This window comes from Peromyscus maniculatus, chromosome 10 (genome assembly GCF_049852395.1).
Source record: "Peromyscus maniculatus bairdii isolate BWxNUB_F1_BW_parent chromosome 10, HU_Pman_BW_mat_3.1, whole genome shotgun sequence".
Taxonomy (NCBI): domain Eukaryota; kingdom Metazoa; phylum Chordata; class Mammalia; order Rodentia; family Cricetidae; genus Peromyscus; species Peromyscus maniculatus.
The window spans coordinates 91,341,748-91,359,870 of NC_134861.1; the positions used below are offsets into that span (position 1 = coordinate 91,341,748).

The window sequence follows — 18,123 nt, forward strand, 5'->3', positions numbered from 1 at the left end:
CATATACATAATTTTTATTTCACTTCCTCAAAAAAAAAACCCTGCTCCTCTTTTGCCCATTTTCCTCCCACTAAATCTTCTTGCACATGTCTTCAGATGTGGAATAAGTTTAAGGATGATGGGGAAAGGAGTCATGGGCACTGGTGTACAGGAAGAAATTAGAGAATTTTCGGGTCATCGTTGTCTGAGGTGGTTGAAACTGTCTGGAAGAGGTGTGGAGGTAGAAGGAGTCAACATTTCCTTCTGTGGGTCAAGCACTGCATGGTTCACGTGAAACAAGGTGTGGAGGAGCAGTTACCACCCTCAGCTGAAGTACAGTCATCACAAGGTCAAAGTACAGGAAGCTCACGTTGTTAGGCAGGACTGTTTTAACCTTCACTTGCCCTCATGGCTGAGCTGACCAGGTCTGAAAAACAGGCTTTTTCTCAAAGCAGAGGAATTTTTAGAGGTGGACAGACACGAAGCAGAACCAGAATTTCCTAGGTTAAATATTCATTACATGTGGGTGGTATTTTTTTAAACATACCCAGGATTTGCTATTGAAATGCAGATGTGTATTTTCTGTCATGAGGGAGATCTTCTTTAAAAAAAAAAAAGAAAAAGAAAAAGAAAGAAAGAAAAGAAAATAGACAATACCCAGAGCTGGAAATTGCCCCCTGGGCCAAGGGCAGATGTGAGGCAAGACCACAAACATGCAGGGAAGACATGAAGAAGAGAAGAGGAACAAGGAATAAAAGGACCCAAAAGAAGTGGAAAAGGCCAGCAAGCGCATCCCAGGAGAGCTAATTAAAAAGGCACAGCTGAGTCCAGCTTTTTCAGTATCCAGGAAACACTTCTCAAGATGTAATGGGCAGAGTGGTTAACAGTGGAGGACTGGGGAGGCTCTTCCTGACAAAAGTGACAGAGAGAGCTCATCTTCTGTGAGCCTGGGAAGAAAAGGGTCAGGTACTTCTTCCTGTGACACAGTCTTAAAGAAGCTAAATCAGAGCAGAAGAGCAGCATCACTAGGGACGCAACAGAAGAGAAACGGCTGACCGAGGCAACACACAGAAGAGGCTGCCTACTAACCTCTACCGACTGAATGATGAAACTGAAGTCCCACTAGCAGTATGTGTGGAAATAAATGGGGAGGAGAAAACAGTAATAATACTGCCCATCCTAACATCATTTCCCCACCCTAAAGCTTTCTGAAATCTGAATAAAAACATCTGTCAAGCAAGCTTATAAATGCAGAAGCATTAATTAACAGGCAACATTGCTGTTTCCTGAACATTCAATATATGTAGATGAACAATCTTATTAAATAAGAAACTCAGAGCCAATTGCAGAATTAAAAGCCCAAGAGGTCAGAGCAATAGCTAAAACCTTACCCTTCACTGCTGCTGCTGTCCTCCTCAGCAAGAGAGCTACTTCCTGTGTATTTGTCCTTTTTTTTTTTTTGACTTTTTGTTCTGCCTTCTCATTGGTTGTAAACCCAATCACATGACCTCCTCGTCACTGCCCATCTATACAGACCTCCAGGTCTTCTATGGTTGGTATTGAGATTAAAGGCATGTGTCTCCATGCTGGCTGTATCCTTGAACACACAGAGATCTGCCTGTCATGTGATCAGGATTAAGGTTGTGTGCTACCACTGCCAGACTTCTGCTATGGCTTGCTATTAGCTCTGACTTTATTTATTAACATACAAATAAAATCACATTTTAGTACAAATAAAATATAACCATAAATATATAAAGGCAAAGACAGTTGAATAGATAGATTATAGATGGATAAATGATCAATAATGATGATGATAGGTAATAGATAGAGAAATGTGAAAGATGACACACACACACACACACACACACACACACACACATATATATATATGTTGATAATACTGTGCTGAATACTTAAAGTGATAGAAGACTGATCAGTTGTCAAATATTTTTTTCAAAACAAGAGAAGGAGGGAGGAAACTTCTAGAGGTAATGATTAAGTTGTAGGACATAGATAGGGCACTGCACTGGGAAGTAACTTTGCAGGTGTCTATTTATCCTCAAATGCATCAGTATAGATAGATGCAATACGCATAGTTTTTCATGTTGAGAGTAGCATGTACATTATGTGTGCAGATTACAGGCATGCATATAGAAGCCAGAAGTTATCATCAGGTGTCTTCCTAAAAGACTCTCCACCATAGTTTTTGAGACAGGGTCTCTCACTGACACTGGTACTCACTGATTAGCTAGGCTGGGTGGCCTGCAACCTCCAGACACCATGTTGTCTTCACCACCCCCGTGCTGGGATCATAGACACTCAGTGCTGTGTCTTTCTTTGACATGGTGCTCAGAGCCTTATGTCTACACAGAAAGTGCCATACTGACTGAACCAGGTATCTCTTTCTGTTTTAGAGGCAATTTTAAAAAGAATTTGATTACATACTGAAATGGCAATACCTTTTTGTTAACAGTCTTTCAAACCACTATGGGTAATTCAATGATTTGTGTGTTTGTGTTGTGTGTGTGTGTGTGTGTGTGTGTGTGTGTGTGTGTGTGTGTGTGTGTTGGTGTGTGTGTGTGTTGGTGTGTGGTGTATTCCTATATAGATAGATGGTAGATGGGTAGATGCAGATTCCGGTCTAGGTGTATGAAATGCTCATGAGTAGAGCATTTTTTTCTGGGATCTTGGATTTTGGAGTGTTGGCATAGGTCTCAGCAGTTGATCAGCCCTAATCCAAAGCTGAAACTATAAGAAAGGCAGGGTCTGAAAGTCTCTTTAACATTTGTTGGGACTCAAAAAGTTTTAGATTTTGTAGACTCTTCTTAATTTTAAATTAAATATTCTCAACTCCCCCATGTATGCATGTGCCTTTATTTTTTTCTAATGCTCTAGGAAAAAAAAAACTTTAAAACAGCCATCCTAGGTTGCATAAGACCTGGGTTATATAAGGCATACTAAAACCAGAATAGTCTAGGCAAAGTGGCCATGATCTCCTAATGTAGTGCCATTGGCAGCACATTGCCCAGGGAAAAGGAACAATAATATGTGGATTTCCAGATTTCCTCGGATGATCTCTGGTACCAGTGATCTGGATAGTTACAAGTCAAATAATCTTAACTTTAAACTGCACGTGTGTGTGTGTGTGTGTGTGTGTGTGTGTGTGTGTGTGTGTGTATCTGCGTCTGTGTCTGTGTATATGTGTGCGTGTTACACAGAGGACCTGTACCTTAGGGAAGGTCAGTAAATTGGAAATAAGTATTCCCTCCATTAAGCAAGAGATAGTTAATTAAGTTAATAAGATCACATTTAGGTTGGAAGAAATCCAAGACCCAGATCTGACATCTAAGTTTGTTTTCTCATACATAAAACATGTATACATTAAACCACAAGCACTCATTTTTTTAAGCAGCAAATAAGAAAGATTAAATAAAATGATGAGCAGAAATATATGAGCTCAGTCATGGAGAGCCTAGAATGAAGTACACAGTATGTATCCAGTGATGTATCACACTAAACCAGAAAGATGTCTGAGGAATCAAGTTCTGCAAACTGAAGAAATACAGGTTAGAGAACAGAAAGAGGGAAGGATTTCAGGTTTGCAATTAATTACCCATGCATTAAATGACCCTACTCAACAGCCACTACTTACCAAATGCTTTTCAAAGTTCTGAGATTGCCCTCAGAATCACAGGGCTTACACCAGAGGTCGGGCTATTCCTGGCAAACGGGTTCGATGGACTAAATTTATGGGAAAATGGAAATGAAAACGAAGCTGACAGTGTGGACTGGACTGATAAATGTTCCTGAACTTTGGAATGAGAAGTTCAAATGTCAGATGTTGGTCCCTGGGGAATCATTGTGAATTCCTTAATAAGTGTGGAATGAAAAGTCATCTTAGCTATTCTCGGCCCATTTTTTTTAATGTGTGCAAAAAAAAGCAAAACAAGCAGTAACTCTAAACTAGTTCGAGTGCCAATATGTCTTGCTGTTGAAAATAGAGATAGTAGTGATGGCTATCGAGAAAGAAAAGATGAACTTACTTTTCCACAGGACTGAAAAATAAAAGTCCCTACTCAGACTGACTTTGAGCTGGGCTAGGCTCTGCATTCGGATATTACTCACAGATAAGGAATGCCGTAAAACACCTGTGCTGGCTAATAAAACCCAACAGCATCGCCTTTGCAGGAGGACCTAATCTATAGCCATCAATATTTAGTAGGACTTCTACCACGGCCTGGTAAGAGACACAGCTAGACCCACCTCTCTGCAGGGCACAGATAAAATAATTTCACTAAATATCAGAATTCCAGGGCTACCTAATCCCATTTACAGTCCCGTCATAAAGCCAGTAATAATACTTTGTACTTGTGAACTGCCTCACATTGAAAATCTCCAATGTTTTATAGGCCATAAATTCTCCCAACACCCTTCATGAGATAAAAAATAATTATGCCCTCCAATTAACAGGTAAACTAGAAACTAGCTTAGCTGAAGGAGCTCACTGGTCCAAGGCCACTGGGGTAAAGCAGAGTCCACTTCCGAGACCTTGAACAAGGCTGATCCTGACTTGACAGCAAGCAGGGCAGCGGTGCTTCCCACTGGGCACTCCTCTTACTTCCCCTTTCCTTCTCTGCCAACTTTTGGCAGCTTTCCTAAGTGTCCTTCAAGGTGTTAACTGGTACCCGTTGATAATACTCAAGGTGTTAGCCTTCCCAGGAATATCTCTTTTATTAGGGGACTTTTGAAGGCTGGATGGATGACAAGAGCCAAAGAGAGGAATTCTTTGGCTCTCTGATGTAAGGATTGCTCCTTTCCCTAGAGAACAAAGTGTCCTACAAGGGGCCCTGCACCCCTGCCCCTTCCCGTCCCGGAGGCCATCATCTCCTTTGAGAAACTTCCTCCTGTGTCAGTCAGAGTGGAAAGTCTTACTTCCTGTCAAGGCAAAAGGAGCTGCCTGAGTGTGACATTGGGACAGTGCGTTTCTGTCTGTGCCCTCCTTGGAGGGACGGAAGGTTTCTCACGTTTTGTGGGTCTGTTCTTTGTGCCCACCCCTTGTGTACAAGTGAATTGTTTCCTGTCATCGTCTACAAACCCTGGCACTGGTGAGAGCTCTTTCACCATGCAGGACAGACAGACATTTTCTATGATAATTCTAAGGGGGTTGACAACAGCTGAAATCCCTTCCTACCGAACAGTTTGAAGCCACCAGAAAAATTCTTAGTTGCCTCTGCCCCTTTATTGTGACTTGTAGCTGATATCCTGAAATAATTTGAAAGAGAAAATCTCTTATATGTGATTCAAGAGAAAGGTTGGAGCTAAGAACTTCAGGTCTGATGATCACTCCCATGTCTTTAGGACATGCATCATGCTGATGATTTAAAGAAGGGTTTTGCATTATAAACAACCACTGAATTTAGAGAAAAAAGGTGATGAAAGCAGTCTTTAGTCATCGCATCACTGAAAGAGAAGTTCATGTCTTCTGCACGAGACACAAAATGGAATTTGATTCTGCTAGAAGGGAACAAATGTCTGCTATCAATGTGAGGCACAAAGTTACAACCAGGAGAAAACAGAAGAAAAAAAGAAATTTCTCTCTTTTCATCGTCCTTTTCCTTGACATAGCAGAATGAAGTGTCACTGACTTTGCTTCGGTGACCTTTCAGCCACCATTCAATAGTGATTTACCAAACCGGCCAAGAGCGTTCCTGGCACAGGGAGTGACTCTTCCCCTCAGGAAGCTGGTTCTGAGGAGAGAGAGGAGTGTGCTCAAATGCCCATTCATGCTGTTACTAGCTCTCACATGTTTATGCTCCACATCCTAACAGTCTGGAGCTGTACAGAAAGCCTGCATGAAACAATGAGATCTGAAGTTGGCTGATCAGGACAGGGTTGACAGTTCAGGTTGGATTCTATCCCTGGGTCTCATTCCAGGGAAACTCTCATTAGGGTAGTTAAAACAAGAACAACCACAACTGGACAGACACTTGTTGGAGTTAATTCTTGCCAATGAATTCGAATTGACAAATCTGAAGTGTTAAAATTCAAAAATATATATCGAACCAACTACAAAGGTCAGTACAATTCCCTTTATCTGTACTACTTTCAAAACATGCTATTCAATAAAAATGCATTGCATGTTGAACAGAGATAGTGGGATTATGGAAACAGAGCAGCAGTCGTCACCCTTGCTCCTGTGACCTGGAGAGTGCAGGATTTGTCAGCCTCCACTCCATTGTAATTCCTCCACTCAAAGCTCATGGAGCTCCCCCAGCACTATTCAGAGCTTCTGCCCTGTTTACAGCAATAGTTACCAGGATTGACAACATGGATACTTGAAATATTTATATAGCATTTGTGCAATCACTCTTCATTGCCCAGTAAAAGAACTTGTTTGCAGGGGCTGGCTCCTTGCCAGAGTTATCTTGATCTTAATTTTATAAGGCAAGAATTAACCTCAGAGTTCAAGAATTGAAAAACAGGGTGGAGGACTTGTTGGTAGACGATCACTTGTGGTCAAGGAAAGCTGTTTATTCTTCTGTGGGCAGATATCCAGGGGCAGTTTAAAATGACTTCCTCAAGGAAGAAATGCTAGAGATAGACCTGGAAGCTCAGAAGCAAAGGTAGAGAACAAGATAGTCTGTGGTGATGACTTTTATCATTTCTACACTCCCATCCATCCTTGTATCTAAAACCTTTGTCATCATACCTCAGCTACTGTAACTGATCTTGTTAAGGTTTTACGTGGGTCATCCCAGGAGCTGCACCCAAAGTGATGAGGGTGAAAAGGCAGAGGCCACCATGCTAATGAATGGATCTCAGATGAGATCACCTCCCCCAGTGACTCAATTCCAGTTCTGGGAGGATCAGTAACTTCCTCCCTCTATGGCCCCACTGCATTTATAGACCATGTTGGTAAGATGAGGAGGAGAAAAAATATTAACAACATGGAGAAGGGTAAAGAGAGGAGTCTAAAGATGAGAGCAGGGAGACAGTGAATGAGAGATCACTGCGGGACTCATCCCTGTGTGGGTCTCCCAACCACCCCCACATGTGAGAAACCGCTACAGAAATAAGAATGGAAATGGGCATCCAATGATGTGCAACACAATTGCCAGGTATAATTTTTTTTTTATGTGTTCCTGTTTTGAAACTGATTTCAGGACGTTATCAATAAGGACAGAGGTGACAGCAGAGAGGGGGGTTCTAAGAAGAAAATCCCTCCTGAAGGAACCGTTTCTAAAGGTCAAGAATCATACTAAAACAGCTGCTGTACAGAGCCTGCTGTAAAGACAGGAGAGACAGACAGAACAGAGCCAGAAAGAGAGAACCACCGCTACAGGAAGGCCCTTTAGAGACTGTTAGGAATGTGAGGACAGATTTTAGATAAACATGTAGCACCTGAACAGTCTCCAGGGAGACACTGAGGAGGCTGGTGAGTGGCTCCGCAATGCACAGCCCACAGACAGAGCAGGGAAGAACTGTGCTAACATCTGTACTAACCCAGCCAGGCTCCTCAGTTAATGGAACACAGAAAAAAGTGTGCCAGGTAGGCTCACCTTGCGAGTCTTTCTTGATGTGACTCAGGCTTGACTGGCAACACTCCACTGATGGGAACAAACCATTCATGGAAGTCAACTTTTATCTTGTTGTTGATGGATGTTGTGATAAATTCTCATAGCACTATTATTAGGAATAAGACTTAGGAAATGTGGGATTCTGTAACATACAGGAAAAGCACAGTCAAGTATGCTGATCAGTTTCAAAACCTTAGTGTGCATGTTGTTCCAATTTGTTAATGAAGAAGGATAATGAAATAACATAGAAAAAGGTTTGTTGCCCTCATAATTTCTATTTTTAATTAACTAGAAAAATCAAAATGCTATATGATTATAAAGATATAATCAACACACAGAAATATTCTGCACCCTAGGCAAAGAAAAAGTGTGAGTGGAAAGTATGTTCTAAAATGCTAATTTTGGTTTTGTTTGAGTCCTGTGACTATGGGTGATTCGAAAATATATAAAACACAGTTTATGCCCTCAAGGAACTGACTAATTCTTCTTTCTTATTATATTTGTTTAGTCATCTTTAATTTTCATATCATTAAAACTTTAAGGAATGCCTTAATTGAAAACAAGTTGAGTGAATTTTGTAAAAGGAGAAAGTAAATAAATGGCAAATCATATCATTTTTTTCTATAAAAATATAAAAGTTATTTTAATTCAATAGATTTTCCTAAGATAAACAAATGTGTTTGGCAGATTTAATACGACACCCATTCCACCTATCATTATTTTATTTAATTCAGCTCAGCAAATATCCCTGCGGAATTTGTAAATATCACTATAGAAGGCAGCTCTTCAGAAGGGGCCCTGTAGAAGGCAATGAGAAGAAAATCTAGATGAATAATCCCCGCTGATAAGGATTTGGGATTAACAAAAGTAAATGGAAGTGAGGATGCAACCAGCTCTTCCCACACCCAAGACTGCCTTCCATCCTCATTTGGTGTTCTTCAGGGAACAGATACAGGAGGTCCAATTTTGTGTGCAAATTTTCTAGAAAGTGAAAGGTTGTCAGTAAATGGTCCTTAGCAAGCAGAAGTGGAGAATGGTCACTGGAAGATGCCCAGCAGGCCATTCTTGCCCCGTACTATGCTTGTCTGAAACACTTTTCTTCCAGAGCCTTTTATACCTGCCTCTCAAATCATCTAAGTTTCCCTTCCAATGCTGTACTCCTCAGGAGGCCTTTCTTGACCTCAGTATCTCAGAACTCTACTCTCCTCCCACAGCGTTCTTGATCCTGCAACTCTGATTTATTATCTTCATGGTGTTTCTATGCAATCCTCTCTTTTTTAATCTGTGGGAACTTCTCCACATTTCAGGACTCTAATGTCAGTGTGGGAAGTCTTTTGAGAGCATCTAGAACAGTGTGTGCATGCTTCATAAGATGTACTCAAAGAGGATTTGTGAATACATGGGAAAGAAACATCTGCCTCTCGGTCTGTCTTATTGTCTTGACTCTAGACTTACAACACACATAAAGTTTCAGTTTGTTCACAACTGTATCACCAGCAGGTAGTGGTGTCTAGCATCTAGTGATATTGCAAAAATGATGAGAAGACAAAGACTGCAAAGAAAAACACTCAAAAGACAGAAAACCAGAGCTGGAGAGAGGGCTCCATGGATAAGAGCATTTGCTATTCTCCAGAAGACCCAGATCCAGGAGAATGGATGCTCTCTATGGCCTCCTCTGGCAACCACACATGTGGCATACATTCACACAGACATAGTCACACACACACACACACACACACACACACACACACACACACACACACACTTACACATAAATTTTCCTAAGTCATGTTTTTAAAAGACAGGAAACCAAGAGGAAAAACATCATGTAAGACAGATTGTATATTGTATGTTGATATATGGTGCATGTCTTAGTTGGGTTTTCTATTGCTGTGAAGAGACACCATGACCCCAGCAACTCTTATAAAGGACAACATTTATTTGGATGACTTACAGTTTAGAGGTTTAGCCCATTATCATCAAGATGGGACACTGTGGTGTGTAGGCAGCCATGATGCTGGAGAGGTGGCTGAGAGTTCTACATCTTGCATAGATAACAAGAAGTGGTCTGAAACACAGGTATCTTGAAAATATATGAGACCTCAAAGCCCGCCTCCATGGTGGCTCACTTCCTCCAGTAAGACCACACCCACTCCCACCGGGCCACACCTTCTAATAGTGCCACTCCCTTTGGGGGTCATTTTCTTTCAAACTACCATAGTATGTTTATTCCCATGATCCTTTAGCAAATTGTGTTTGCAGGTTCCAATGTGTCAATGCTATGACTGAGAGGGGGATGAGGTTCATGTTAAGCTTGGGCCAGAGTGAGTGAGAATAACATTCCTTGGAAGAACCCACCATGGGTCAGGTGTGTAAAGTCAGAGGTTAGATCCTGATATCCCTCACCAATAGGGAGCAGGTATGTTTTACATTATTATTATTATTTTAAAGTAAATGGGTCTTGCTTTGGAAAAGCAAACTAGCTGTGTAAGCAAAGTCTCCTGGGTGCTGTAGGAGAAGTGTGGATGAGTGGCCATAGACAGATCAGGGAAAGGAAGTCAGCAAGTGGGAAACGCCGGCAGGAGCCGTCCCCTATGACTGCTATATTGGAGGTGTGTGAAAAAGAGGGAGAAACAATCAAAAACAAGGCAGAAGGGAAATCGGAAAAGTTCGAGTAGAACCTGAGAGCTTGATTTGATTTTTTTTTTTAATGGAGTCAGTTATGTGCAGCTCCATATTGCCTTTGGAGGAAAGCTTATAGCAAGAATGGACTGTTTGAAGAGCATACAGCAGTAGAAATCAAGCACAGCTGGAGAGAAGAAAACCAAGTGCCAGTTGGGGACCCCTTGTGACAATCTGAGAAAAATCAAATAAGGACCATGACATGGGACCTGGTGGCTGAAAGGGTAATGGGATCAGTCATAAGAGTTTGCAGGCAAGAGTATGCTTAGAGGGTGGAAATGATGAATTTCATTCTTTCATATGCTAAATTCATGATATCAACAGGTTATCCACACATTTACTGAAAATGGGTGCTGAGGCCCCATAGAGAAGTCAAAGCCAAGCATATCATCTGTAACTACCACTGATAGCTAAATAAAAGCACACAGTCAGTGTGACTTAACCAAGGAAGTAAGTAGTGAGAAACACTGGACAAGAGGCCAAGACAATTCCATAAATATGGCCTCTTGCACCCCGGTGGAGATCTCTCTCTCAGCATTGGATATGCTCTATGTGGATGATGTTCTTCTTCTGTGTTGAACATGCTATCCAAAAATCTCTTGCAAAACCTTCTGCTTCACTTTAAAACTATTGAAATGTCATCTTCTCCATGCAGTGTGTCTTCTGTGGTTTGCAGAGAAAAAAAGAGAACTCTGTCAATCAAAATTACATCAATATTTCCAAAGTTAATTAATAAGCTATCTCGTGTCTCCAGTAGACTAAGTTTTCCCAGGAAGAGACCACATGCTATCATCTTCAAATTCTTGACACTAAATTAACTGTCACGATCAAAATAGATACAAAATATTTACTGGTTAGATGAAACAAAGATAGGAAAAATGAAAAAGATAGGAACCAGAACCCACAGCTGCAAATACAGCCTTACATAACATAACTTTATGTTAGCTTTTCCTGGGGATGTAGGAGCAAATGAGTATTCATTCATTCTAGGGTACCAATGACAGAGGAAAAAAAACCCAACTCCATCCAAGTGATGTAGCCACTGGTAAGTTTCACATGCTCTTGTAGATAGCCCCTTACCCATGCTGCTATAAGTGATTCAAGAAGAGCCCTTGTCCGAAAATCATTAACCACTTATATATCCACAGGGAGGGCTGTGGGGCCTCATGTGCTGCCTGGGCTCCTCAAAAGCCCTCCTTCCCACCCACAGAGAAATGTTAGTGGGCCCAATATTGGGAAAAATCGATGTGGATTTTCACAACTGGCCTAATTTTAAAACACTAATGGTCACGCCATGTGACCACACTATGTGAGTATTCAGTAATCATTTTTGATGGGAAGATTTTAGCACATGAATACACATAGTACCCAAGAATGCCAAAAGAAAAGTTATGCACAGTGCACATATACACATACAGATATAGGCTTTTGTAGTCAAAAGTAAAGTTCAACTCAACAGACTCCACTAAAATTCAAACTGTGTTTTGCTGTGGCTTGCAGCTATGAGAAAACCTTCCTTTAACTCTTTGCATTTAGGAAAGAGAGGACAAATGCGTCCCTGGCTCAGCAGTTAGTTGTAACAGTAACACTAGTATATGAGGAATGTCCTATTATTAAAAATCAAAGCAACTCAATTAATCTGACACAATAGAGAAATCAGATACAAGACATTTGTACCAGTGTTGTATTTAGCTCTGAAGTTATTCTTTGTGAAAAGCTCTGAACCCTCCATAACTCAATAAACTGGAGGCTGGCCAGAATTAGAAAGCCTATGATCTAGTTATTTATTGTTTTGGGAGAGTGGGCATCAAAAGATACCAACATTCTGGAACAATTTAGAGGACCAGATCTGAGATTCTGTGGCCCTGACAACAGAAAGCAGTGTCTTGCTGTTTTGAAGCATCTCAGTGGCAACCCCAGGGGTACTGATGAGGGAACAGTGTACTTTCAAATCAACTCCCCAAGAGCTGCTCACAAGATTGGCACAGGTGCCTTTGCTTGTCTTTGCTAGACACCCTGCTCCTGGATTCCCCTTTCCTCTATGCTCCACCTTTCTTGGGGTACGGTGGAAATGAGCCTAAAGTGATTTAAGATTTGGATTCTCATGGTGGTGTCCACTTGGTTCAATGGTTTTCACATTCTGATTCTGTTCTAGTCTTATAGCTGACAGCCCCTGGTAGGGATGGATCACTTCATATGTTTAACGCCTGGATGCATTCCTTGTTTTGAATCTAATAAATGGTCACTGAAACACAAAGATGGGTGTGATCTGATATCTGCTTGTGACAAAAACTGACAGGCAATTCTCCTAGGTCTTAGTCAGTTCTTTTTTATTATTATTAAAGTTTTTACATTGATTTTACATACCAACCACAGTTTCTCCTCTCCTCCTGTCCCGTCATCCCCCCCCCACCCCGCCTGCCATCTTCTTTCTACCCCCCTCCCACCATCCATTCCTCAGAAAGGGTAAGGTCTTCCATGGGAGTCAACAAAGGATGGCATATCAACCAACTCGTTCTAAACATTGAGTATATGCTGGGCCCTATGTTAACATTTTCCCCCCACCCCCACTACCCTCCTCACCCCAGACCACCATCATTCATAGTCTCTCTCCCTTCTGTCCTGGCTCCCTCTCTCCCTCCTGTGTCCTAGGATTATAGCCGTGTGCTATTGGGCCCAGAGGAGAAAATACAAGCTCAGAAAAGTGAAGGTTCATTCAGTTAGAAAGATGTGAAGACATAGAAGGTATGTAGTCATTTCTGCCAATTATAAGGACTATATAAGTTACAGGGCAACAAAGTGCAGTGGATATATATGTCAAGTACTGGAGTTAAAGGCCTGAGGGAGGCAGGGCCTTGGGGATACTAAGAGAAAGGGGGTAGAATTTTCACACTGAGAGCTCTGGCTGGAGGAAACAGGACAATGGCCTTAAGGTACTGACAGGTCACAGTGACCACCTTAAGCAGGAAGAATGGAGAATTTTCTCCTCAGTTTGGCATTGCTTCAAGGCAGAGCATGAAGACGTGAGAACATTTCACACAATGGAGACAGGGCAGGAAGGGGAGGGAACACACAGATTCACAGGGGAAATCAAAGAGTAAGTTTCCAGCGCCTATTGAGTTTCGCAATTAGGTTCTCATTATTAATCACAAAAGCTATTATGTTTTCTGTGCCCAGCGAAGATCACCCACATGATCCCTAGAAGCCTCTCAACCGCTCTGCTCTTGAAGTATGTGTTATTATCTACAGGGTTGTTCCTGGGGTGGCTAAAGGCGCAATCCAAACAACAGAACAGTGGTTTGAGAAGGGACTGAGTGGGGAGAACATGGTCTGCATTTGGGATAATTGGGGCTGAAAAGAATTGAGTCTCTACTAAAAACTAGTCCTGTGCCAGTCACTGAGTGCTGCTTCCTAATATTATTCTAACAAAACTCCAAGAGGAATTTATTATTCCCCAATAAAGGAGAAACTAAAATTTGAAGGCTCAGTGTGACCTGTGAACCTATTTCCTTTCCAAAGTGTCCATGCCCCAGAGACAGGACAGCTTTCTGTCAGGGACAGTGACTGAGAGTTCTATAAGCCACCGCCAGAACTATGGTAAGGGCGTGCTCAGGGACCCTTTCTTCAAGCCAGTTTAAAGTCACTTCCAACCTCCAGAGTGTGGTAACTGCCGCTTGGAAGTCAGGCTCCCTGGGTTTGGAATTCAAGTCTGCCACCTACTAGGCATCTCCTTTTCTCTCAGTCTTCTAGCCTGTAGACTGGGTTTTGTTTTGAAGATTCCTTGAAAACAAATACCTGAAGCCCACAATGGGTGATATATGCCTGTAATCCCAATGCCTCGAAGGCTGAGGCAGTAAGACTGTAAATTCAAGGCCAACCTTAGCTGCACAGTGAACCCCTATCTGGGGTTGGGGGAAGAAAGCAAGTGCCTGGGACACGGTACCAGACTGCTGGCCAACATTTTAATCTCTCTTTTACAACCCAGGATACAGGAATGACTCGGACATCAGAACTAGCTACATTCAAGTCTGCTCTGCACACCAGGTTCTTCTAGAATTCGGTGATCCGCTCTCATGTCTGTTTTCCTCAAGGAAACCCAGAGAGAGAGAGAGAGAGAGAGAGAGAGAGAGAGAGAGAGAGAGAGAGAGAGAGAGAGAGAGAGAGAGTCTGGTAGGATGGGAGTGGGCTTGTGGTAGTTAGCTTATATTTTTTACCTTGGAGTGCAATTTCATTTCGTTTATCTCCTCAGAAGAAGATGATGAGGGTGTATGTGAAAAAGAAAAGCTGTGGTGGGTTAAGTTTCAGGATGATGGTGCAGGTGTCTGGGTCCACAGCCCTCCCAAGAGGCTCAGGAAAGGAGCCAAGTGTGGCGTTCACATAGTGGTGATTTTATTTGGAATCAGAAGAATACGCAACAAACTTCAATAGCAAACACCCCCACAACAAACAGCAAAAACGGAAGAAACGCTCCTGTTCGTGTCTGCCTTTTTTGCTATCAGGAGTGTAGCCACTGTGCTCAGATTTTTCTTTTAAAGTCCCTCCTACTCTTCCTCCAGCCTCCCCTCGCCTGAGCCACCTGCCCCTCCCTGCGCTCCCTTCCCGTTTCTCCCCAGCCTTCTGGTTCTAGTTCGCTGGTTACTTCCCTCCCGGCTTCTCTTCGGGAGATAGTCTTGTCCCAGCTGCCTTAGGAGGGCGAGCTAGAGGCTAGAGAGAGAAATTGGCTGCAGGCGGACTGGACAGATCCGATCAGGGCACGAAGGAACAAAACCAGTCTGTCTCTGTATCTCTGTGTGTCTCTGTGTCTCTGTCTCTATCACACACACTCACTCACTCACTCACTCACTCACTCACACTCACACAGACACACACCACGTCCTCTGAGAACTCATCTGGCTGCGACCGACCGCGCACACCCCGCCCCGGCGCGCGTCCCAGGCCGGTGGAGCGCAGATCCAGATCCCCAGCGCGGCCACTTGGCCGGGTGTTCCCGAGCCTCAGGTGGCGCGGGAGGGAGAGCCCGCGCGTGACAACCCGGCTGCGCACGCCGGAGACCTTCAGCCCTTCGGTCGGCAAGGGGAGCGGAGCGGGCGCGTCTGCCACCCAGAGCCCACCTGCCGGCCCTCGCGGTCCCAGGCTCCAGCTGTGCCGGGCTCTGGGCGCCTACTCCGCAGCTGGAGCGCCACCCGGGCTCTGCCGCGGTCCCCTGCGTCTCCCGAGTGCCCCAGGCGACCCGAAGAAGCGTGGCGGCGCGACAGCGGGAGCTCGCAATGGCCAGGGCGCGAGGGTGGCTGTGGCTGTGGCTGGGCTGCTTCTGCCTGGACCTGGCGCTGGGACAGAGACCGAGCCTGCATCTCCCTGAGCTCAGCCGGGCTGGGACAGGCGACCGCACGACAGGTGGTGACCCGAGCCCGGATCTACGGCCACACGACAAGGTGTCGGAGCATATGCTGTGGCTCTACGACAGGTACAGCGGCGGCAGAGTCCAGGACACCCGGACGCGGGGCTCGCAGTCCCTGGGTCCCCAGCCTCTGCGCGGTGGCAACACTGTCCGCAGCTTCCGAGCCCTAGCCGCAGGTGAGTGCGGAGGGGAGGGAGCCCTTCCCGCCCTGGAGTGCAGAGGGCAGCCCCTCCCGCGGTGCCACCTGGCTGTCTCCCGGCCCTGGGCGCTGCTGTCTTGGGGACCTTACTAGGACTCTGCTTTCCGGTTCCCTCTACCCTCTCGGAGTTCTCCAGCCGAGTTCTGGCTGAGCCTAGTCTGAGCCGAACTGGGACAGGAAAGTGGGAGAAGATCTGGGTCAGTGGCGGGGCTTAGAGGTGCAGTGTGGGGAGAGGCCAGGGGACAACACCCTCGCAGACTAGACCTCTCCCGAGCACCCCTACCGAGATCTTATGCTGATGATTAAACTGCTCAGCGGAAATTCCCTCCGACGGGCTTTGGCGGCGTTTATACTGAAACCAATGCCATTTTATGCCAACCTAGGGCCGGGAGAGCAAAGCACACTCAACACGCCACTTCCCCAGACACAGCCCTCTTAACTCCCCGAGGTTTGTGTTGCCATTTCTGACACTTTCTTCTTAATAGTCCCCTAGGGGCAAACACACAAACAAAACCAGGTGCGTGAGTGTTTAGGTTATTTCTAACCCATCTGCGCAAATAAGTCTTGCGTGGTCCAAGCTGGGAAGAGCCAGGGATGGGAAGAGGCTGCCGGTGGAGAGTAAACACCTTTTAGTACCAGCGGTGAAAATCTCATCTTCCCGTTTTTTTTTTCAGCACAGATCGTTGAAACTGAAATTCATGGCTTAACGCCACCCCCACCCCCCAAGCACGCCAGCCCTTGGGCTGGCGTGAACAGTTGACTCCAACAGTTTGAGGGCAAATTCCCTGGACGTTCGCTGTTTTTATCTGTTTTGAGGATGCAGTAAGGGTTGTGTATACTACCTTCAGGATTCAGGAATAGGTGACTGCGAAGTTTGCCTTTGGGGCTTGTGTTGAAGAACTGGCCAGAACGTTCAAGGATAGAGGCTGTGTCTCCAGAGCTCTCTCAATTCGGTCCAATTTACTGGATGAATTTTCTCCCAGCTTCACTGGTTAGGACTCCTGGCAGAAAAGGGGGGGGGGGAGGTTCCATCAAGGAAAGCCCTTACTTACCACTGTGAATTCACTCTGCAACAGGGACATGATGACATCTACAGTAAACGTGAGTTATGTTTTTAATGTGGAGAAGTCTTTAGCTAGAAGTTGAGCTAAGTCAGACTTCACTCTCTTCATAGACCCATGAGTAGGACCTTGTAAAGAGCTGTGCTCTACTGAAGACACAGAAACCTATCTCGCCTGGTGCATAGCATCCTAGTCACTGAAAGAGACTACCCTGACAGCTGACCACAGCAGTGACCCCTCTGTTTACATTAATGCATTGCTGAGGGCAGAGCTCAGAAAACCAGCAGTGTGGGGCTAACAAGGTCTGGAAGGAGGCTGGTGGGTGGGCAAAGCAGGTGGCAATGAGGAAGATGCCCAAATCTCTCTGGCTTTGATATTTTTATTTGACTCTGTTCCCAGAGAAGAGTTGAGACATCCAAGTGACAAATTATTTTTGTATCAACAAGTTTTATTTTTGGTATGTGTCACAGTGTTTGAAGGTAAAACTTGATTTTTGTCTCATTCACACACCTTGTTTAGCTACTGATTTTAGACGGAATAAATCATGGGTAAGAACTTAATCACATCTCTGGCTTTCACTCATTCCACCCATTATTATTCCAGTGTCCATTATCAGCCTCAACGTAATCTTATACCATCAAATGATAAACTGTCTTGCAGAGGCCCGACACTCCCTTGAAATGATGGATTGCAGCTTGGAACATATATACAAGGCTGTGTGTCCTGATAAGAAAAGTAATCCCTTTAGCATCCTACAAACTGTCTCAACGACTTATTCATCAAATGCAGGCACTGATTTTTTTTCTTGGTTTTCTGTTGTTGTTGTTGTTGTTTTGTGGAAGCTTAAGTGTCATGTTACCTCTCATTGGAGACTCCTGAAGAGGTGGTTCAAGTTGGACTCCTTCTAGGATGTTCAGTTACTCATTTGTTAGAAGACCTTTCTGGCTGTGATGCCTCAGGACTCCAGGAAGCACAGTGCTAAAGTGTTGCTCCCCCTTCATCAGCACCAGTATCTGAACACTCACTTAGTGATCTGTGTTGATGCAGGCAAAAGACACCGTCTGTATTAGTAAATGAGATTTGTTTTTCCAGCCCAACATGCCTAAGTTCCACATATGTGCTTCTCTCTACCCAAGGTGTTACAGATTTTATGAAAGGTCAGGTGTCTGTGCTCTGTGGATGGAGCCTACTGGTCTACCAGGCTCTGTAAGTGCTTACTCCGGC

General features: G+C 44.1%; 1 protein-coding gene across 2 annotated transcripts in view; it reads left to right on the top strand.

Annotated features, from left to right (window-relative positions):
- Positions 1–14,829: 14,829 nt before the first annotated feature.
- Positions 14,830–18,123, top strand: part of Bmp3 (bone morphogenetic protein 3) — a 33,015-nt gene continuing 29,721 nt past the window's right edge. The window contains exon 1 of one of the 2 annotated variants that reach the window (XM_015994247.3): positions 14,830–15,815. In XM_015994247.3, coding sequence (XP_015849733.1) covers positions 15,509–15,815 — 307 coding nt within the window. In that variant the 5' untranslated portion in view covers positions 14,830–15,508. The remainder of the gene's footprint in view (positions 15,816–18,123) is intronic. The other variant, XM_006975368.4, reaches the window with a different exon arrangement.